At 37.7% G+C, this 22,150-nt stretch overlaps 3 protein-coding genes across 5 annotated transcripts; 1 reads left to right on the forward strand and 2 right to left on the reverse strand.

Moving 5' to 3' along the window:
- Nucleotides 1-2,625: 2,625 nt before the first annotated feature.
- Nucleotides 2,626-4,897, forward strand: pth2 (parathyroid hormone 2). The gene is made up of 4 exons (XM_042500210.2): nucleotides 2,626-2,648; nucleotides 3,434-3,538; nucleotides 3,744-3,923; nucleotides 4,283-4,897. The coding sequence occupies exons 2-4, from the start codon at nucleotides 3,435-3,437 to the stop codon at nucleotides 4,437-4,439; spliced, it is 441 nt and encodes a 146-aa protein (XP_042356144.1). The 5' UTR covers nucleotides 2,626-2,648; nucleotide 3,434; the 3' UTR covers nucleotides 4,440-4,897.
- Nucleotides 4,898-6,414: 1,517 nt separating this feature from the next.
- Nucleotides 6,415-11,849, reverse strand: tedc1 (tubulin epsilon and delta complex 1). Of its 3 annotated transcripts, none has more exons than XM_088087772.1 (8): nucleotides 11,506-11,849; nucleotides 10,293-10,377; nucleotides 9,293-9,513; nucleotides 9,053-9,190; nucleotides 8,616-8,684; nucleotides 8,137-8,223; nucleotides 7,605-7,748; nucleotides 6,415-6,717 (listed from the first exon to the last, which is right to left on the reverse strand). In XM_088087772.1, the coding sequence occupies exons 1-8, from the start codon at nucleotides 11,647-11,649 to the stop codon at nucleotides 6,481-6,483; spliced, it is 1,125 nt and encodes a 374-aa protein (XP_087943898.1). In that variant the 5' UTR covers nucleotides 11,650-11,849; the 3' UTR covers nucleotides 6,415-6,480. The 3 variants fall into 3 exon arrangements, with proteins under 3 accessions (XP_087943898.1, XP_042357357.2, XP_087943899.1); XM_042501423.2 differs by having other exon boundaries at nucleotides 6,415-6,849; nucleotides 11,506-11,847; XM_088087773.1 differs by lacking the exon at nucleotides 7,605-7,748 and having other exon boundaries at nucleotides 6,415-6,849.
- A 2,216-nt stretch (nucleotides 11,850-14,065) lies between these two features.
- On the reverse strand, nucleotides 14,066-20,348 carry dnal1 (dynein, axonemal, light chain 1). Its single transcript, XM_042501267.2, has 8 exons — nucleotides 20,285-20,348; nucleotides 19,770-19,808; nucleotides 18,312-18,421; nucleotides 17,603-17,658; nucleotides 17,393-17,448; nucleotides 17,039-17,165; nucleotides 16,205-16,345; nucleotides 14,066-15,450 (listed from the first exon to the last, which is right to left on the reverse strand). The coding sequence occupies exons 1-8, from the start codon at nucleotides 20,285-20,287 to the stop codon at nucleotides 15,401-15,403; spliced, it is 582 nt and encodes a 193-aa protein (XP_042357201.1). The 5' UTR covers nucleotides 20,288-20,348; the 3' UTR covers nucleotides 14,066-15,400.
- Nucleotides 20,349-22,150: the final 1,802 nt, after the last annotated feature.

Consider the following 22,150-nt stretch of genomic DNA (forward strand, 5'->3'; position numbering starts at 1 on the left):
ACAAGGAAAGACGCTTTTTCTTTAGATTAGTTTGATTCAAGCGTACCAAACCCTAACCATGTTGAGCTCAAAAGCTTCTCCCTGTTGAAATGGACAATATTAGCGATCTATGCTGATGTCAGCAAGCTTTCACATCGAATCGTTCAAAAACCACAGTTCACTCAGATATCTCAAGAATTTGATCATTGTCAAATTTGTCATTTCCACCTGATGAATACAAAAACAATTCTGTGACCATAGCAATGGTGGGCGTTTCTGATGAAAATATAGGTAGTGTGAGGTGACACTACTTTGTGTCTAAAGCTTGTTATGCTCTAAAAATCATTGTGTTGCAGAGCCATTGTTAAGGCCAGCTGCTTCCTGTCTGCAGGTCATTATTTCCAGCAAGGCCCATAATGAGGCACTTAAAAGGTAACAAGCTTCCTGTATGCTGACAAACTCTACAGAGTCTCCACCATTTCACCTTATTTCTTGTTTCCATTTTAGTCAGAAGCCACACACAGAAATTGTTTCATGAGGGCAAAGCAAGCAAGGGCAAAGCATCAAATTTAATGTGTGAACGTCGAATATATTTCTTCCCACTTCCTGTACAGCTTATGTTCGGAGACGGAGGGTTTCTCAATACTGGCACACTAACAGGGTATCTTTGTACAGTAGCAATGGCTGAATCCTTCCCTGAAAGAGGGGTCAACAAACTCTTTCAAGAACTGTAGATGCCATTGGGTGCAACAAGTCCAGAGAACGTTTTTAAAACTGACATGTCCAAGAATGTTGCTGTCCTACTTCAGAGTATCAAAATCTAAGGATTCCTTTATTCACAAATGTTTGTCTTGGAGTGGTCCTCTTATGATAAGCTGCGATGATCAACATGGACATCAGTCAGTCAGTCATTTTCTGTAACCGCTTGTCCTCGTAAGGGTCGCGGGGGGGGCTGTCATCGGGCGGAAGGCGGGGTACACCCTGGACAGGTCGCCAGACTATCGCAGGGCCGACACATATAGACAGACAACCATACACACTCACAGTCACACCTAAGGGCAATTTAGAGTCACCAATCCAACTGAGCTGCATGTCTTTGGACTGTGGGAGGAAGCCAGAGACCCCGGAGAGAACCCACGCAGACACGGGGAGAACATGCAAACTCCGCACAGAAGGGCCCCCGCCTGGACCGAACCCCATTCCAAGGGTTATCAGGGACTCTCTTGCTGTGAGGCAACAGTGCTAACCACAAAGCCACCGTGCCGCCCTCAACATGGACATGATCTACTAGAATGATCTACATTGTATCTACTAAAAAAACACAGATCAACCAAAACGCTAAAACCACTGACAGATGAATAACATCAATCATTTCATTACAATGCAATGCAAACCTTGGGTCCTGCCATTCATATGGACCACACCTGACACACTTAACCCACCCAAAACCATTGTAGACCAAATCCACCTCCATATGCCAACAACATTCCCCTCTGGCAATGCCCCCAGCAGGACAATGCACCTTATCACACTGCAAAAGCTGCTTAGGAATGGCCTGAGGACTAAGAGCTGAGGGCATCGACCTGGCCTTCAAATTCCCCAGATCCCAGTCTTAACAAGCATCCATGGAATGTGCCCTACCTCACAACCCATAGGACTCGAAGGATCCACTGCCAGCACACTGGTGCCAGACACCATCCCAAAGGTCCTCAACTGGACAAAGCCAAAATGAATGAGCTAGTGGTTACAAGAGAAAGGTAGACATTTAACTCAGGAACTGTGGACACCAAAACAGAAACAGAAGGACAGTTAACACTTGACTTCAGTCTATCAGATGGACATAGCCATTTCTCCAAGTCAACGCTAAAATTTAGGCAACTGTATGTTGTAACGTTCACCATATCAAGTTAAAAGATTATACTCAGTAATATAAGATTTGTTCCCCAAGTCCATATAAATGTCTTTTTTTTTTCTCGACAAAGGGAGATGGTAATGTTTATTTCTTCGAAAGAAACATCCTGCCTGTGATGACCTGCCACGGGGTATGAATGAACACACACACACACACACACACACACACACACACACACACAAGCACTATAATGATTTTCAGTAATAAGATAGTGGGCTCTCCACAACAGCTCCATGACCGAGAGTCTTTGAAAAAGGACACTAACAAGCTAACAGGACTTCCACTAGGGCTGTCCTCTCGCACGCTAAACTCAAAGTTGGTTTGATCTGGTGAAGAGTGTGCATGCTTGCGTATATGCGTGGGAGGGTTGGGGGGGAAGGGGAGTTAAAACACTCCAGTCCAGGGTATATAAGTAGCTATGTAAGTCAAGAAAACAATACTTTTCAACCACCGTAGCTCAGCACGCAGCCACTTAGAGAAGCAACGAGCAGTCCAAACACAAATAGTACGAATGGAAATCCAATTTCTTCAATCTATTTAGAGAAGGTAAGCAAGGAAATACGTGGTAGATAGAAGACAGCAATAAAGTGCCTGACTGCACATACAGTAGTCATTTCTGCTGCTGTGATTAGTTGTTTGCGCGGAACATCTCGGCTTGTGTGACGCCTGACCTTTACCCTCCGAAGTCCAGCCTTGAGAAGCTCCTCGCTGGTACCAACTTTTAATAGACAGACAAACACGTCCACCTGAGAAGCAGGTAAGAAATCAGCCAACTACCAGCCTACTAAAGACTTAAACAAGTCCTTTAACACCTTTGCATGAAGTTAACTTTACTTTCAGTTTTAGTTCCCCGAGTGGCTTTAGAATTTATTGGCAGAAATTATACATTTTAAAAAGTAGTAAAAGTGTGTCTCATTGGGACCATAATTGCAAGAATTTGGTTCAGGCTGAGCACCAACAAAACTGATTTGCTGGTTATGTGGGCTAACATTCGATATTAAAATATTTGTAAAACACTTGTCCACTGTGTCAAATACACAGATAGTCTGAAATGGTTATTTGCAGCAATATCAGGATGGTGATGGTTTAATGGCTAATTTTAGGTCCCAAAATTCTTGTGAAACAACTTGTTCCAGGTTTTCAGGTGAATCTAAGTACATTTTAACTCTCTATTTTCAACATCTTGATGAGAGCTCCAAGTGGATAACTTAGAAATGATGAAATTTAGCTAATTTTATTTTATTTACTTAGTTTTATAACACCAGACCCCAACCCCAAGGTTGAGAAAGAGCATTTTTTGGCATTATAAAGAACTGTTGTCTACTATAGAGAATCCTAATGTAAAGTGAGCTATAAGGTAGCCTTGATGTGCAAGAATTTATTTTTGTATTTATTAATGATAATAAAACCATGTGCATTTTTTTTTAGTTTTGTTTTGTTGTTAATTATTATTAAGATTAAAACTGCACAACTCAGTTGACATGTACTTGATGTACTTGTATCTTTGTCAAGAGAGCCTCTTTTCTTTTATGTCCTTCTCAGGATGTCGGAGCTGCCTGCTTTCCCCCGATTGTCATTCCTGGTGCTTTGCATTTTGGGTATAACCTTGGTGACATCTGGCTTCCCTCAGCCTCAGATACCTCTCAGGTGGGTACTCATTGAACCTCCTCAAGACAGCAGCCTTCACTGTTAACGGCACAATGGTTTGGAATGAATGAGCAAACAAAGAGCAGACCACCGCACCAACTAGTACCTCCAACACCTTACTTTGTTGTCTATTTAATATGCTGTACATGGTACAATCAAATATGTTTCCCATGGAATCTTAACATTAAATACTATCTGATTCCAGAAGTCCCAATGATTCAGAGGAACCTAAACGAGATGACTGGGATGTCCTCTTCCCCTCCATCTCTCTCCGTAACTGGAGCATTAAAATGCTGTCAGCGCCCGCCTTCAGAACAGCAGCCAACAGCAGGGCAGGACTGATGAAGGAGGCGTGGCTGTTTGCCCCTGAGAGGGCAGAGGCCAGGTAAATTCATAGTGAGGGAGACTGCATTTAAGTTCTTATCAAATAAGACACAGTATTTAAGAAACTAATACCTACGCTGACTTTACCCACACATGACTTTGCTGTGAAACCCATTGATAACCATTTGGTTATGTTAGCCGTGTGATGCAAACAGTTAACCAAAACGTTTGAGAGTATGACTTTACGTAATACGTCAATCTAAAAAAGTACTCTACTCGTATTGGCTAATTTCAAAGCATATAGACTATAGACTCTAAAAAAACGAAACAAAACACCAGTGAAGTATTAGTTTCAGAGTCTCTGGTACCTGGATTGTTGTCTTGTCACTGATCTTGATGTCTTGGTCTGTGTATTTGTAGCGTGGAGAGGGCGTGGCCTGTCGGCGGGGTGAAGAGGAGCATGGCGGTGGCTGATGATGCAGCCTTCAGAGAGAAGAGTAAAGTCCTCACCTCTATGGAGAGACAGAAGTGGCTCAACTCCTACATGCACAAACTACTGGTGGTTAATTCTTCATGATAATTTGGTCTGTACAGTTCTTTATTTAGAAAATAAAGAGGCAATGGCAAAAAACTTTTTAAAGGGATATTACTCAGTCCATTAATTTATGAGACATGAAAATAATGTAGACATTAAGTCATTTACACCTGCTGTATTATTAGTGCTCAAGTTTTGCATCATAAAATTCTACTTCTAGTTTTTGTAGCACTTTCACTATCATATGATACTGAAAAAAAATGTGTTTTTAATTGGATTAATAAATAAAGATGCAAAATGTGTTTTTGACAAGTATAGCTTGTGTTTGATTTCAAACCAGAAATGGGCAAAAATCACTGTTTTGCAAGTCCTAAACTTTGAGTTGTGAGTCCTAAAGAAGTCATATGGCCTTTTCACAAAATGTATTGCCATTGTAATAACAAAGTACATGCACTTCTTTGTTAAAACAAGTTAAATAAAGTGCAACTGAACTTAACCATTAAAAAACTTGACTGACATTGGACCTCTGTAGCATTTATCAAAATTAAGCTGAACCACAACTGAAAGAATTTTGTATGTTTCTGTCTGGTCTTATTATATTTCACTCATCTCATATTATAAAAAAGTCTTTCTCTTCCCGAATTTGTTATATATTTTCTGTAAGTGTTAAAATGATAATGTATGTTGTAGCAGATTTTTTGTCTAAATGAAATAAAAAGATTCAAATTAATGTTAGTTCATTTAGGCTATGAACTGATTTGTGGAACACTTTTAAAATAACATTATTTTAAATCTTTGGTATTTTCAAGTTGAAAGGCTCACATCCAAGTGAAGTCGCAAGTTATTGTTGTCAAAGTTCAAGTTGGTTTCCAAGAATTTTTCCAATTTTTTAAAGTCAAGTTTAAAGTCATCAAATTGGTGTCTTGAGTCTGACTCACTTGAGTCAAAAGCACTTTAAAGATTAACGCATTTTAGATACACAGCTAGCACAAATAGACATATGTATCTTTCAAATGACCCTAAAAAGACATTAAATTAGTGGTTCAACATTGGGAGATACAAATGTTTGCTATCTTTTTGAGAGTGAGATAAGAAGCTTGATACCAATCTCATGTCCGTGCATAAAGGACTGATCTGGAGTCGGGGAACTGTTAGTCTAGCTTAATCCCGGAAATCAATTTGACCAAACCTGAAGTTATTTTAGGCGTAAAATTGATATGATTTGATCAGAAGTTGCCATATGTATTATTCATTAGAAAACTATTTACAGAACAGACTGAAGATTGAGCTTTAGATCACTTTGATCACAAGAGTAAAACACTGAACACAGATGAGGATTTTCCTTCATCACAAATATTGACACATTTTTCTTAAATTATACTTGCACTTGTGAAAAACGACATTACCCATATTGGATACTATGTTAGTCGAATCAGATTTAAGTTAAATATTCCATGATTCTTTTTTTTTTCTCTATACAACGTTTTAAAGTTTGAACAGGGTTCAACAGGACATTCAGCGCTAACGACAGGTCGTGAATTTGCACCATTTTTTGCCGACAATAGATATGAAACAAAAGCCAGAGACCATTGTATTAACTTGCTGTAAGCTTTGAAATTCACCACTTCTAAGCAGCAGAGAGGGGAAAATGATATTTCAGAGTATTACCGTGCAGTCTTTGCCCCTCTGTGCTGCTGCCTGCATGTCAAAGAGTAGCATGAAAGTACAGAGTGCTCACTCCACAGCAAAAACTAGGGACCAAAATACCCCCAGAAGTACACTGCACAGCATTCTGACTAACAAAGACAATATAAGACTGCTTGACTTGATGCAAACTCAGTCAGTTGAAGGGTCTTTGACTCATGATTTGAATCTGTGACTTTCAGGGAGACCCCCTACCAGATACTTTTTTCTTTTTTTTTTTAATCGGTTGTCAATTTTTTTTATTATTTTTTTTTTTTTAGAAGAAGAAAATATCTCTTTTCCATGCCAAGTCAATCTTTGGCAAACTATAAAATGAAAATCCATATTGTGTTTATTTCTTAATGAATAAATCAGCTTAATTTAAAGATCTAAAAAAACTCTACGGTGGGATCAGCACCAGTTCATCCAGCCTGCCGATCATCTCTTGCAGCTGCATCCTATTGGCCAATCTTTGTCGGTCCCTCCTCTCCAGCAGTAGAGCCTCCGTCTGAAGAAGCGTATGCGCAGCCTGGGATGCTGGGAGCTCGCCCAGAGTCTCGGCCCCGCCGTGGGGCCCCTCTGCTCGGTGGCTGCTGTGTCTGACAGGCTTCTCAGTCTGGAGTCTGGCTCGGTAGACCTGTGGATGGGAGGGTATGCAGGGGAGAGGGGAGAGAAAAGGAGAGAGGCAGGAGGTGTTTGAACCATCCTGCAATCTCTGTCCTTCTTCTGCTCTGTCCTCAGCCTCCCCTCTGCCTCTTCTCTGTCCTTTCTGTGGCATTGGATAAGAGGAAGACATTGAGTAAGACCTACAGTGGAGTAACATGATGTCTCTCAGAGAGAGACAGTGTCAGCTCTCACCTTGAATCCAACTATCTCAAAACCAAGAGTCAAGCAAGAAACCTCGGGGTTCTCCAGGACTAAGACCTACATTTCCATAGTCAAATCAGTAACTTCATCTGCCTACTATCCTTTAAAAAACATCGCAAGAGTCAGAGGAATAATGTCGAAGCAAGACCTTGAAAGGCTCACCCATGCTGTTTGTTTCATCTGTGCAGACGCTGAATTGAAAACAGGTGAAAAGCAAACTCTTCCGGATGTTTGCTGTTTGGCATATTTGTCTTAGAGAATGTCCTCTGCTCTCTGATAGGCTGAGTCTATAAATGTAACAGAATCCTCTGCCCCTGAAGCATTCTCCAGCTCAATTGCTTTTGACTGGAGATCATTGTCATCGACACAGTTTCTACAGAGGCGGAAAATTTGTCCAATAAAGATGTTTTTTTGAGAGATTTACTGTTCAGGCTGTTCAGGAGTGTGTTTTTGCTGATTGCTCTAACCAGAGATGCTGCACCAAGTATTGGCTGGATAAAATGTTGCCTGTCAAGGAACTGTTCCAGCACTTAACTCCCCCACGATCATTTTCCAACACTTCAGCTGCTTTTCTAAAAACGACCAGCACAACCATTAGGCATCGACCTCGGTAGGAATCAAAAAGAGTGTGTGTGTGTGTGTGTGTGTGTTGCACACCTGGCCTGTAGGCAGTCTCAATAGCATGTCCTCCAATTTCTCTAGCCCCCGGTTTCCGTGGTGACACACTCTTGCACTCCCATCGGGTGCATGTGTAGGCTTCTTGACAGCAGGATCTGTCAGATGGCAGTCCACCACACTGTCCTACACACACGTGTGCACACGCACACACACACACACGCGCGCGCACAAACACACACACACGCACGTCAAATTTCCTGGCACATGTGGCTGCTGCCATCTTGGAGGACACTGAAAGGAGAGCTTGGCAAATCTGCTGGCTGGTGACAGTAATATCAGTGGGTCAAATACATGGCAGCATCCAACTGAAATCAAATTGATTTCAGATATAAAATCCATCACAATAAGAGCTACAACAAAATGCTGGTTAAAACCAAACGAGAGCTGTGCTTGCTTAGCTAATTATGCTGAATATACATATATGAATGTAAAAGAATCATGATCCCACTGTTGGAAATCACCTCTGTGTTGACTTGTGCTGTTGTTTCCCTCTTTATTGTGTCTAACTCACCATCCAGGTCCAGAAGACTTTCTCCACCTGTTTCCAGTTCAGATAAGCTTCGAGAAGGTCACAGAGCTGCCGTATACAAACACAGTCCTATAACACACACACACACACACACACACACACACACACACACACACATGATGGACTGGATAAATCATTATTTTTCAAGTTAAATAAGCTGTTTTATTATCATGATATTGCTATGCAGCACTTTCTTTAAAAAAAGAAACAACTTCCAAACCCACTACAGCCAAAGCATGGTAATGAAGTGTCAAATTAACAATAAAGAACATGGTACATCGTAATGCCAAGAAAATTGTATTTTCTTGGCATTTACAAAATGATTTTGTGGCCATAAAAGATGGAAACGTTTTTTATACTTGGTTGTTAACAGACAGGAAATGTTTAGTTATATACAGTCATTCTAACTACAGGCAGAACACGCCGTTGGTATTTCCTTTAAAAAAGACAGAAACTCTTACCTTCTTTAGCACTGTGGAGCTCTGATCAGCGGAGGAGGACACAGAAGAGGGACGGCTGGCAGAGAAAACCTGAGAAAATTATTGATTTCTTGGTTAGACTTAAAGCTCAATCCAATTAAGATTTAAAAACATTTTCTGATTTAATGCAGACTAACATTAAACAGTAACCAAACAGCCATTTCTGGCCATTGATCCCTCTCAGTTAAATGCTATGAACAGATTTTTTGTGCTGTTGAGTGGAAAGACGTGTGTGAAGCATCCATGTTTTCTATGTTTTTGCAATCAAGTTGCACTTACTGTAAACTATAAGTGCAGCTGTAACTGTAAGTGCACAGAGGCTTACAACCGCATGGAAGTAATTCTAGTTTTTCTTGCAGCAAATGACAAATACAGAATGGCAGCATGTGGAAAAGTTGGAAAAGAGGGGATTTTCTCACAACATGGAGTAAGCGGGTTCGCTCCTCTTGCATGGACAGCAAAGTCCGGCCCTGGTGTCTCAGACAACCAACGAGCCACTGAAGTTTCCTCAGACATGCCGGGTCTAACTGGAGCTCACTGGAAAGCTGAGGGTTCACCTAACGGAGAGGGAGAGAGAGATTAGAGATGTAAAAGTAAACAAATACATATACAGAACTAGCTTTACCTGTATGATATGGAAGTGTATCAGTGGTTCTTACTGGTGTGGGTGTGAGCAGTGTTCTGTCCAGTTGCTGGACTCTCTGTGACAGCAGTTTCTCCAGCTGTCCTTCAGCAAGCAGCCAGCCCAGAGCCAGCAGGAGGTCTCTGCTGGAGGATCTCCCTCCCTCCCTTCCTTCTCCTCCATCCGTCCAATACATCCAGTCAGCATGGTATCCTGTCTGCCAGAGGCCTGCAGCCACCAGCTTCCTGCACTCTGAGGCTGCACACAGACACAGAAAACACACGCAGTCACTCATCAAGTTCACTTAACTACTTTCACCCCATCAAGACACATCCATCAGTTTGGTCCAGTTGTGTGCAAACAGCCGCACAAACTGATTTTTGTTCTGTTTAGTGCTATAAAGAGCCAATGTTAAAATTCAGTCTAATTCAAGAACGTATATGATTGTGCAGGCGATGGGCAAAAAAAAAAATCACAACATAGGAGAAAAGTCATAAACAAACAAGAAAATCACTTGAAAAAGTGCAGCAAAGGGCCATGAGCTGGAGGCGAATACGCGGGTGTTGTGGCGAGGACATTGCCTTTGCACATGGGGCTCTATCCACTGAGCTACTGTGCACCCCTTCTGTACCATAATTTTAAATATCCATCCATCCATCCATTTTCTTCCGCTTATCCGGAGTCGGATATTTTATATATTAAATCCTAATTATAAATATTTTTTTTTAGATATTTTTCTCTATCTTCTGGATAATTTTATAATTTTCCCCATGTTTTCTAAATCAATTTGCTCAGGTTTAAAAAATCCAAACAGCTTGTGAAAGGCACCTGAATGCAGCACAACAAAACTGATGTTGTTCCAGGTTCTAAAGGGATAATGTGTAATGACAAAGAACTGATGGTATTTAGGAATTGACAGGTTTTGTCTCATGGGATGTTTTTAAATCATGAAGGTAAAAAAAGCAAATCAGTAGCTTGTTGGACAAGTTGCATTAAAAGTCATGAACAGCTCTATGTGGATAAACGCTGTGACTTACCTCCTCCTGGCTGTGCACTCGCTTCACAGGAAACAATGCCGGACAGCTGAAGGATATCGGCCAGCAGCTGCCAAAACTGATCCTCCTGGGAAACAAAAGAAATCAAAAACTATATGTACAGTATATCAACATGTGCAGCACACTGAGATATTTTTTTCTATTTCCTTTTCAAATTTTCCATTTTAGGAATGGGCCATTTAATTTGGCCCATTGCTGCATTCATGTGATGTCAGAGGGTCGTAGTTTCTGAGTTGGGAAGTCGTTCTTCCAACTTCGTTGTGTTCATGAGCGTTGAGCTCGTAAAGTGGGTACAACATGGAAGCTACAAAGAAGACATTTCACATTTTAATGCTAAGACAGTTTAAATAAGAGGTCGATCGCTGTTTGTTTATTTATAATTTTATATATTATTCTAGTTTTTATATATTTTATTATATATTTTAAAATATACTCATATCTAATCTAGGTCACTCTACATGGATAGCAGTTAACGTTTACACCATATTACACTTTACATGTGATCAAAATTGATATGATCCTACTGGCATTATTGGAAATCAATCAAATTTAATTCGGGTTCGGCAGATTATCAGCCAGGCCAATTATGGGGGCCGATATTTGGCAATTTGCCTATTATCTGTATTGGCATTTTATTTTAACGATCACTAATAAAATTAATTAATCAAAAAATGTGAAGACAGTGTCAGCATGGGAGGAACTTTTACTTTGTAAAGCCTCAGGGAGCTATTCTTATTTATTCAGTTTTTATTTAAATTTTTACTTGACTTGAGTTCCAAGAAACTTGCTGTATTTCAAGTTTCATTTTGATTATACATTTGCTAAAGGCATTTAAACAAAGTTTTGTGCTGGAGTTTGGTATATTCCAAATTCTTAAGATTGACAGAAAGATTTTCATTTTTTATCGTTAATGCATATCGGTTCCAAATATAAGTAATCGGTTTCATAACCTACTAATAATCTGTATTAGTATCAGCCCTGAAAAACAATATCGCTCGACCCCTTTATTTAATCATACATTTCTATGATCATATCTCCTTTATGTAAAATCCAGCAACTACTAACGTAAGCTTTCAAATACCTGGTACAATATTAAAAACTACAATAAAAGTACCTCAAAACAGAACATAAATGCACATTTCGACAACATGTAGCTCCATTCCAGCCCTGACAGTGAACACAGATGATAACGTACCACTTCGAGTCCAGCACCGAATTTAGCCCGTCTGAAGGTGTCCGGTGCGGGGACAGGATGAAGGCCGGTGGCGGTCAGCAGTCTGCACAGAGCTGCGATCACCTGCTTCACCTCCACGCTCACAGCCGCTTTTTTCCGCTGCATGACACACACCACACACTACACACACATGACATAACTCTCTGTCCACTCGTATATCACGCGAAGTCCAACAGACCGACAGAAAGTAACGTTTAACGACATTTTTAACGACATTTTTGCCTCTTTTAAGTTATGCTGTTGGTATTTCGCGGCGAAAACAATAACTTCCGGGTGCGAGGCCGTTGCCAGGGAAGCGAAAGGAAGAAGTTGTGATTGATAGCTATATTGGCCAATCATGAATGCGACTCTCAAAGAAGTAGGCTGGGCTTTCTTTTCATTGGTGCGCTCCGAGTCGCTCCAACTCAGACCTGTGTTACAAACATTCACGTACCAAAAAATAAAAATAATCATATTAGTATCAAATCAGGGCTTTCGCCAAACGAGTTTTTGTAAATTTTGTATAAAAATCTCTTGTCTTGCTTCTTTTGTTGTTTGTAAGAGCAAGAGAGGAGAGCCACTGAGTTAAAATCTATTGAAAGATACAAGGTACAAGGTAACTTTATTTTAGCTGATCCTAAATCCTGCTAGATCTTTTAACGTCTTTTAGTTGTAAACCTAAACATTTATGTTTATGGATAAAGAATTTCCCCAATAAAATAATAATAATAATAATAATAAAAAATAATATTATTGTTTTATTTTATGTATTATATATGTGTTACTTGTATCATCATAGCAATAGATTATATCTTTAAGGGTTAAATAATGAGTGATATTACAGTTATTAAAATCATGAGAATTTAAATTAGACCAAAAATTATAATAAAAATGATTATTATAATTATTATTGACAGTAGTATTAATATTATTATTATATGTTTGTGTTCTTCTTTAAATTATGTATTTTGTACATGTTTTTTGTTAAATACAGCTGAAAAACATACTGTGAAAAATTAAGTGCAGTCCCTAAATTATTCCATGTTGCATTATCATAAATTACCACAATTAATGTTATACTTCAAGCGACAAGGTTTAATTGATATACTTCAACAGTATTTATTTAAAATATCAAAATAATTTAAAAAGAAACCATAAGCACCTCAATCGTAGGTACAAACATGCCTAGAATAATTTAAAACATGAAAATCATTTCACACAGACAATGTGTAATGTATTAAACAGGACATGCATTAAGCTTGGTATCACAAACTCAAGAACAGGATCAATGTGGAATCAATGGATCCACTGACAGTAAAATACAGTAGGCTAGTCTGTGCCCTTTAAAAAGTTCAAAGTTTAGACATACTACATCACCTCTAACACAGTGCTAAACAGAGCTGGATTTTGGTCGTGTTTTCTCTCAGCTATGTGAGCTCCACAGTCCTGCCCAACAGGCTGCTGCAGGGTCGCTGGAGATGGTTCCTTCATGTTCCATGAGAACGAGAGTCAATTCTAACTTAAAGGGATAGTTCAGTTTTTTTTAAGTGGGGTTGTATGAGGTACTTATTTACAGTTAGTGTATTAAACACAGTAGATGTCAGTCTGCAGGCCCCCCGTTTGGAGAAGCAGGCTGGAGTCTAACACTGAAGCTGAACTATGTACTGCTGTGGATGGGGGCCAGCAACAAAATGCATTTTAGCCACCTTAAAAAAAGTCCCACATAAAACAAAATAAAAAATCAATATCACTTTAAGTGTACATTATATTGAGAGTATTTTCACTGCTCTAACTTTCTGTCAGACAGCCTGTTTCAGCAGGGGAAGCCATTAAAAGCTTCAGTTGCCCATCTATGCTCTCGTAATTTTAGCTTGCTAAACATGGAGGCTGCTGGTCTACAGCTGCTTTGATCAGTTAGGTAGTTTGTGTTATTATGTGACTTTGGTGAATCTAAACCAACGCTTTTAAATATCAAAATTACAGAATAAAACAAACAAACTAACTGAATAAAGCAGCTGTACACCAGCAGCTCCAATGTTCACCGATGTTAAATCACAGTTTTTCTTAAAGGAGTCTGGCTTTGAAGAGAGCTATATAGCAGCGTCATTTTCCAATTAGAATCAAGGTGAAGCAGTGAAAATATTCTTAATATAGTGTCCACTTAAACTGATATCAATGTTTTTTGGTGAGACTTTTTTTAGGTGGCTAAAATACGTTTTGTTACTAACACGTCCACAGCAGTGCATTGCTTAGCTTCAGTGTCAGACTCCAGCCTGCTTCTCCAAACTGGCGGCGTGCTAATTTAAAAAAAAAAAAGTAACTATCCCTTTAACTGTCTTTTCAAAGTCTACTCCTGCTTTCTATCTGAGCAGTCAGAGTGTCAGTGGATTCCTGAATGTTGATAACAACTAGGAAAACAGCGTGCTGCTTCAGTACCACAGCAGGATTCAGCTGTTTTTTATTTGTGCTTGACACTAAAGTGTATAATTTTTCCTGACTGTTGTTCTATTGCTTAGTCCAGTGTCATGTACATGTAGCATAGTCCAGCTAATATTTAGCTTTATTTGACCATATGTATGGGAGAACAGTGTCAGGTACATTTACAGTTGACTTCCATTAGGCTGACGCCGGTCTATTAGCATGGAGATAACAGAATCACCTAATCACATCAGGTCCACACGAATGTTTCTGCCCACTAGTGTGTGTGTGCTACACTGTGCTTTAGTGTTTGTTTCTGTAACATAGAGGCACATAAAGTCAAATACAATCTAAAAAACACATCGTACATTTAAATGTTAAATGTTTTGGACCCACAAATAATACAAAATTCCAACAGTGAATCTCCAGTATACCCTTTAAAACCTGGATGCACATCACTTTTCTTGTGCTGCGTTCAGGGACGTTTCACAAGTGATTGATCCTCTGAACCCTGAACAAATTGGTTTGAATTCTTTTGAAACGTGTGTGTGTGTGGGGGGGGATCAACGCATCGTTTTTAACTTGCATATTCAGTTTGATTTTTATTCAGCTCTTTTCGCTCACACTAAACCAAACATAATAAAACATAATGATTTTTTACACTGTAAATTTGTCTTGTTATTTTTCTTAATATGTTGTTACAATATTGTTTAACTCTGACTTGTAAGGTGACCTTTAGTGGTCTGAAAGGCACCTACAAATAAAATGTATTATTATTATTACTAATATTTAAAGAGGGCGATTATTTTTTAAAAAGCTATGGAAATAAGTCTAGAAAACTGTTTTTATAATAATCAGAATTATATATTTTAAATTATGCTACAGAATTATATTTATATTTTAAGCATCTTTTTCAGATTTCCTTATGTTTTTTTGGTGTTTTTTTTAACATTCCTTTTTTTCTAATTTTTAGGTAGTTTTCTTGTACTTTTTTACTAATTAGTTGCAAATTTTTGGGTCGTTTCTTCTGAAGTTGCTCATTGCATTCTTCCCATGTTTTGTAGAGAAATCAAGCCAATTTGCTCAGGTATCAAAGGGTTAACCAGAACAACTAGTATTAGTGTTACTATCATTCATATTTTGTCGGTAAAAAAATCAAGGAAATGTATTAATCAAGTATATCCCTTACAGTTTAAGGTCTCATCAAAACCTTTTTTTTTTTTGTTGTCCTGAGCCCACAAGGCCTGGAGTATTTACATTTTAACAGACTTTTTTAATTCTAAAACGAACACATCTCTTTGTGTATTGGTTATGATGTGTTTGTTCATCTATAAAAAAGTCTGTGCTGCTGTAGAAATCATTTTATATAAGGAAAAGTCCAATGACAAACCTTACAAAACTTAAAAAAGGGAAGACTCTCAGTAGGAGGGGATTGTAGTTTTGCAGATGGTCACTCTCCTCAGCTCTCTCCATCTCCCTCATCCTCTTCCTGTTTAATGACCGGAGTTCCTGGAAACAAAAGGAAAAGAGATCTCCAATCATGTAACCAAATTATTGTCTCACATAGTGTCCTGAGAGGAAATGTGTAATTTAGTACTAATAATGGAGAAAATTGGAATTTTTTGTCATTGGTTAAGTTTTTTCATTAGTTTCACATTTCTGGGACTGCGCCAACTTCTCTCCGTTCACTCATCAGAACCCACCTTTTCAAAACTGCTTCTAACCCTTAAGGGCTGTTTGACGCTTTTCAGTCTTCATTTTCTTTTTTAAAATCTTGGCGGTGTTCATGCATATGGTATACATTTTTGGCAAGATTTTTGTTTAATCTTGGTATTTCCAGCTCAGCTCCTACAACAAGTCTAAAATATGCGGTGGAAACACTATAATGTATAATAGCACTAATAACACTATAATGTTGCTGCAAAACACTGACATATCCCATATGTGATCATTTTTTCTTAAAAACAAACTGCTTTTTATGAGATATATTTAAAATAATATTTTTTTGTGTATTTTGTTTAACTTCTGAAAACATAACAGCATCATGATTTAAAAAAAAGGGTTAAAATTCTCAAATGCATTTTTAATTATGACTGATGTTTGTTTTTTTTTTAATTAAAACAATAAAAGTAGAAAATCATATTAATTTATAATATTTTGGAAAAAGCATTTTGTGCACAGAGCAATGAGGGATGTCAATAGCAGCAGGAATATATAATATAGGTCATGGTTCTTAAACAAATTTCTTCTGAGACACTCTTACCATCTAGTTTCTTCAGATTAGGCAGTCTTTTACAGGCTTCATCCATCCAGGTTCCTTCATCTGAGTGCTTCTCCTCCAGAGGATTCCCAACAAACACCAGGTCTGCCAGGCACGGCAGGTCAGCTAGCCTCACAAACTCTCCTGCACAACACAGAGAAGACATCATACTAAAGTGACTGCAGAATGCCACATTGAGGACCTCAACACCAACCAACAAATACACAAACAGCAGATTAAAGAAATACTAAAATATACTAAAACTAAATACTAAAAAAATACTAAATTCCCTTGGAAAGAACTGTCTGTTTGAAAACAACAAACAGACAGGGCTGAGAATATGACTGGATAAATGAGTCTTGGATTATATTGTTCATGCTGTGAGAGCATTTATGTAAAGGTATTAAAAAGGTCATTTTTTTCTGTTATTGAATGCTGACCCCTGTGACTTCAAATTATAAAGAACTGTCTTTGGTTTTGGATTCTCCGTTCATTGTGGGGGCATGGAAAAAATATTTTCTTCAAGACTTTATCATGAGGTGAGTAACTGATGTGCAAATGGTAATTTGGGGGTGAGGTACTCCTCTAACTGAACTTTTAATATCATTTGACAACTCAGTTTTGATGAGAAATTTAAAATGAGTACATGATTTTTAAAAAATCTGCTAACATATCTATCCTCTTCAATAAAGCAAACTATGTTCGGCAAGAGGAAGAGTTTTTTTGGTTTTTTTAAACAGATCCCTAAGCCCACAAATCAACAAACAGTAATTCTGCAATCTACTGAGCAGTTTTATGTTTCAGTATGTGTTGATAATATTGATGAATGTGGCTTACCCCACTCTTTGACCAGGTTGTTGGACATGTACAGGACTCTGAGGTTCTTCATGAATTGAATTCCCTTCAGTTTCTCTATCAAGTTATAGGAGATCCACAACTCTTCTAACGTGTCCCCTACCGCCTCCTGCACACACACAAATGCAAAATAATGCATGTTCAAAGTATATATTAAGCATGCTTAACTACTTCTGAAACTCATTTTCTGTAAAAATAAAAAAGAGAAAAAAGAAAAAAAGGAAATGATAAAAACTGTGTCAAGAAAGAAAGAAAAACACAGAAATCAAGATGGAAGGAGGTGAGAGAAATAATAAAACACTAATTACTGTTAATCCTGTTTAATATGTAACTTACCAGCCCATTCAGGCCCTTTATATTATTTCTTCCTAATGATAATATCCTCAAGTTCTCTGGAAAAAAACACAATAAAAATAAAAAATTAAATTACAACAGAAGATTTCCATCAATGAAAAGTGTGTGTGTGTGTGTGTGTGTGTGTGTGTGTGTGTGTGTGTGTGTGTGTGTGCGTGTGTGTGTGTGTGTATGTGTGCAGTCAGTACTCACTCAGGCCATTGAGATTGGTTATTTTTTCAATGCAGTTTGAGGACAGAGACAGCTTCCTGTGGAAAATACAGTGCAATAACATATTATTGGTGAGTAAACACAATCACTGCATTAGCTGCTTAGTGATGTGCCCTTGAAAGTCAGTGATCTTTTGGAATAATCTCTCATATGTAGTTTTTAAGTTTTTGTCAGAAACAGCTGCATAACTATTAAAGTATCAGCCAATATCTCACATACTCAAATGAATACTTCATTACATTTTGTTCAATCGCATATCGCATAATTAATTTTATTTTACTTAATTAATTATATTTTACTTTCTCATTTTTTTAAATTAATTATTTAATTATTTATTTATTTATTTATTTATTATGTTTGTTTAGGGTTAGGGTATTCGGCAAATTTTCTGGGTTTTTTGTTGTATTTTTCACACGTTTTGTGCTGACTTGTCATTTTTTTGCTCATTACCGTCTTTTCATATTTTGGAAAAAACCAAAGGATTAAATATATAATTTCATAGTATTTCCATCTTTGCTGGGCAACACTTCTGTGTTAAAGTAATTAAAAGCCTGTCCCATATAGATATTTGTCCAAAATATAAGTCTGTTCAGTGCAATGATTTTAGCAAATAATTGCCCGGGCTATTAATTGAAGATTTACGGTATGTATAATTTGTTGGAATAAGCAGTGGTATTGGAACAGGACTCACTCGCAGTTGGTGAGTGTGGAGAGAGAGGCGTCCATCTTCTCTATAGGAGGAACCTGACCGTACAGTTTTATGGCTTTAGACTCACTCACTTTCTCCCCTGACTTCTCCTCCTGCACACACACACAAACACACATGAGAGAGAGAGAGAGAGAGAGAGATGACAAGATGTAAATACAAGAAACCCAACAACAATCATGCATCTACACCACTGTCGGCCACACATCTCACCCATTCCTGAATCCATTAGCTTCCTATAGAATTCAGAAATAACTACAAGATCCTGTCCATCCCATACAAGCCCTTTGATACATGACCTTCATGTCTTATGTCTTTGTTTTTGTTTTGTCTAACTAGAACCATGTTTTCTTTCATACTGATCTATTTTCACGTTTCTGACATAAAAAATGCGTTTCTAAGGGTTTCTGGGTAAATAAGAGAGCCTTTTAAAAAAAAAAAAAGTACACAAACATCTTCTTTTTGCCAGAAATTACATCTAAAGTAAAATCCTCTCATTAGAGACGAGTTATCAAAGTTGATTACATAAAACCATATTTATTAACCATATATGATTCCATTTTCACATGTTTCTGGCATAAAAATGTGTTCTCGGGATTTCTGGGCAAATAGGACAGCTTTAACAAAAAAGGTAATCAAAATCCACTTTTTGCAGCAAATGACATCTAAAGTGAAAATCTTCTCATTGCAGACAAGTTATCAAAGTTAACTATTGTGATTTATTTGACTTCATTTATTTATATTTTTATGTGTGTTTAAAGTAGAGATGTCCTGGTCAGATCTTAAGTATCACCATCGGCCAGATCAAGGCATTTTTTAAATGACTGTGATTTGTTATTTTGAGCATGCGCTCCTCCCGATCCTTTGTTTACGCCGTTACACAGGTGTGGTAAACTGAGAGCACGATTTGTGGCCGATATTCAGCTTTTATTGTAAAGCTGCTGCTCCAATAAGTAGAAACTGATTTCTTTTTTTTTTTTTGCATGTTCAACTTAAGCTGCTTCACCACTTTAAGTGGAATTGAAATTTTTGTTGTTCATTTTTCCTAAACTAGATTTATTATAATACTAATGTGCATAAAATGCACCAAACAGTCCCTAAGGATTAAGCTATCAAGCATATGTACTATATTGATTCTAATAACTTTCTTGAAGTGTGCATTGCGCAGCTGTATAATCCAGGTAAACTCGATACCAGATACTAAATTTCAAATGACTCAGATTGGGATCATTGGCAAAAACCTTGATCAGAACATCCCTAAAGCACTTTGTAAATGTGTGTTTCAAATAGTGTTTATATGTGTGTGTGTGTATATATATATATATATATATATTCAGTCACTTATTCTACATTCTTGCATCATTATTAATAAATCACTGTATTACTCTGCAGTGTATTACTGTATTCTCTCTGTGTTTTCAGCTGTGTTTGTATTCCACTCACCCATTTGGCCAGTGCTTCTTTCACAGTCGTTGCTTTGGCCTGGAGACATTACATAATATTCAATAACAGACAGGCAGGGGAGAGGCGACATTGTTTTGTGTTGACAAAATAGCAGATGGGTAATGAAGACAAGCTAGCAACAGCTCTACACTACAGTAAACACACTTAAAACTAAGCTGTAGGCTTAAAACATACACTGTCATCATTTTAATTTTAAATTGAAGAACCTGGCAGCTGGACAGCTCATTCTGAGCGAGCAGCCATCAGACACGGACATTCACACGTTAGCCTGCCATTCAACGCTAGGTCAATTGACATTTAGGGTTAGCGTTAGCTAACTAGCTAATTAAAGTTAGCTCATATTAGCCAACAGCGACAACAATGTCGCATGTAAGGTCAACTATTAGCTCTCAGACACGGAGCCAGTGCATGTGCGGAAAGGTGACAACAGTTAGGGCTGTAAAATGTCGCTACAAACACGAAATAGAAGATGAAGCGAGGATACACGCACTCACCATGTTGATGGTTGATGTCTGCTTTGGTTGCTATGGCATTGACAGGCAGCCTACAAGCTGCGCGTGCGCAGTGGGGCCGTAACTGAGCTGACCCAGTTAAGGAAACAAAATTTCACTGCAGATGAGCAACACAACAGCTGGCTACTTCTGTCATTACTGCTGCAGATAGTGGAGTTTATATAGCTGTATCTGCTGAATAAGATTCTTCACCCTTTATCACTGTTGTAACTCGAAGATTAGGCGGATTAGTTTGATCCGTGTTATCACACTTTTTGAGAAGGGGTGAAAGTGAAAAAGGAGCACCCACTAATGTGAATATTAGGCTCTGATTTACAAGCTGACTTGACATATGTGACATAATTTAGACATAATGCAAGTAGGATGAAAAGAAAAATAAATTATCAAAATATTAATAAAAAGTCATAGTCTGTAAAGCCTATAAAAACACACAAAGACATACTGCAACTGCAGTTGTTTTGAGGTATTGTTATTTAGTTTAACACTATGACTCTTGACAGCTTTTCTTGTCAAATTGAAAGCAAAGGAAACGCCTCAACAATATGTCAAATATTCTGGTCAAGTTTTTCTGTACACAGAGACAAGAATTTGGGGTGTGTTGCTGTACTGCAGCAAACATGCCTTTGCACTGTATATCATTGCAATACTACCCTCCAGTGATGGACTCTAGTATTACATTGAAGTCTGCAGGCCTTGGTTTGCCTTGACTTTGACCTTGAATAAACTCTGGAGATTTCATTTAGTTCAAATTACTCCTTAATGTACAGTGATGTGACCATGACTGTAATCAACTGTATATTACTATGACTGTAATCAACTGTATATTAAAACTGTGTATACAGGAAAAATAATCTGACAATAATTTGATGTGGTAAAATCATATAAATTATAGAATTAGTTAGGTTTTTGTCATGGTGTTATGTTTTAAAATGAACAAAACTACAACAAAAAAAAGATAATCACAGCTAAGGATATGTCAATGGAGAACATTGATTTTTATACATTTTTTTTTTGTCAGTGTCACACACTCTCACTCATACTCACATAGAGCACTTTTCAAAATCAGGCCATAGAAAATATTGTACATTCGTATGATTTTCTACTTTAATTGAGTTTATGTTTTTAACCAGCATCAATCCTAATAAAAATATACAAATATTTATTAGTTTTCAGAATTTTTATCCATTAAATGCCAGGTTTTTGAAGCGCCGTCCTGTCACACAAACATACACACCCGTCACCGGCTGTCAGTGGAAGAAGTGAGCTCACTGTGGCCAGCAGGCCGGCCGGCCCGTGCAGGTGGTGTACAGTGTCACAGACCCAAACACACAGCTCATAATACATCCAGTGCAACTCTAGAGCTGACGCCTGTCTCAGACACATTGTTGCGTGCAGCGTTAACATGTTTGGTGACGTCCATGTCTAAACAAACTGAAGGGCGAGATATTATCTTCGCTGAATGGCAGTCATCTTGGGTGTGCAGTGTATTTCAGAACATTTAACCCTTTAACAGTCACACTAAGAAATATCTTTGCAAAAAAATTATGACATTATAGTATGTAGAATATGTTAACAAAATGCATCAATTTATTAAGAAGAAAAAGAACATTATCCTCGTATAACACATTGTAAAAAAGTGCAAAAGTCAGTGTAATATAATAGAAATCTGAAAAAAGTAACATCATACAATAAATAATAAGAAATAAGAAAAAATAAATAGATGCAACTAAATGAAACAAATCTATAAATAATTTAAGGTAAAAAATGGCAATGTTTTATAATCTGAAAATAAAATCCACTTAATAAAATAAACAAAAAAATATAAAAATAAATACATATAACAATGAA

This window comes from Plectropomus leopardus, chromosome 14, assembly GCF_026936395.1.
Source record: "Plectropomus leopardus strain MGB_pleo_1.0 chromosome 14, ASM2693639v1, whole genome shotgun sequence".
NCBI lineage: Eukaryota > Metazoa > Chordata > Actinopteri > Perciformes > Serranidae > Plectropomus > Plectropomus leopardus.

Excerpts from the sequence above, each read along its gene's own strand:
- pth2 (XM_042500210.2), top strand. The coding sequence starts at position 3,435 with ATGTCGGAGCTGCCTGCTTTCCCCCGATTGTCATTCCTGGTGCTTTGC. Across the intron at positions 3,539-3,743 it reads CAGCCTCAGATACCTCTCAG|AAGTCCCAATGATTCAGAGG; the intron begins GTGGGTACTCAT and ends ATCTGATTCCAG. Across the intron at positions 3,924-4,282 it reads CCTGAGAGGGCAGAGGCCAG|CGTGGAGAGGGCGTGGCCTG; the intron begins GTAAATTCATAG and ends GTGTATTTGTAG.
- tedc1 (XM_042501423.2), bottom strand. The coding sequence starts at position 11,649 with ATGCAGCGGAAAAAAGCGGCTGTGAGCGTGGAGGTGAAGCAGGTGATC. Across the intron at positions 8,224-8,615 it reads GCTCCACAGTGCTAAAGAAG|GACTGTGTTTGTATACGGCA; the intron begins GTAAGAGTTTCT and ends TGTGTGTTATAG. Across the intron at positions 6,850-7,604 it reads TGAGACTGCCTACAGGCCAG|AAAGGACAGAGAAGAGGCAG; the intron begins GTGTGCAACACA and ends CCAATGCCACAG.
- dnal1 (XM_042501267.2), bottom strand. Across the intron at positions 17,659-18,311 it reads TCCACACTCACCAACTGCGA|GAAGCTGTCTCTGTCCTCAA; the intron begins GTGAGTCCTGTT and ends TATTTTCCACAG. Across the intron at positions 16,346-17,038 it reads CAACCTGGTCAAAGAGTGGG|GAGAGTTTGTGAGGCTAGCT; the intron begins GTAAGCCACATT and ends TGTGTTGTGCAG.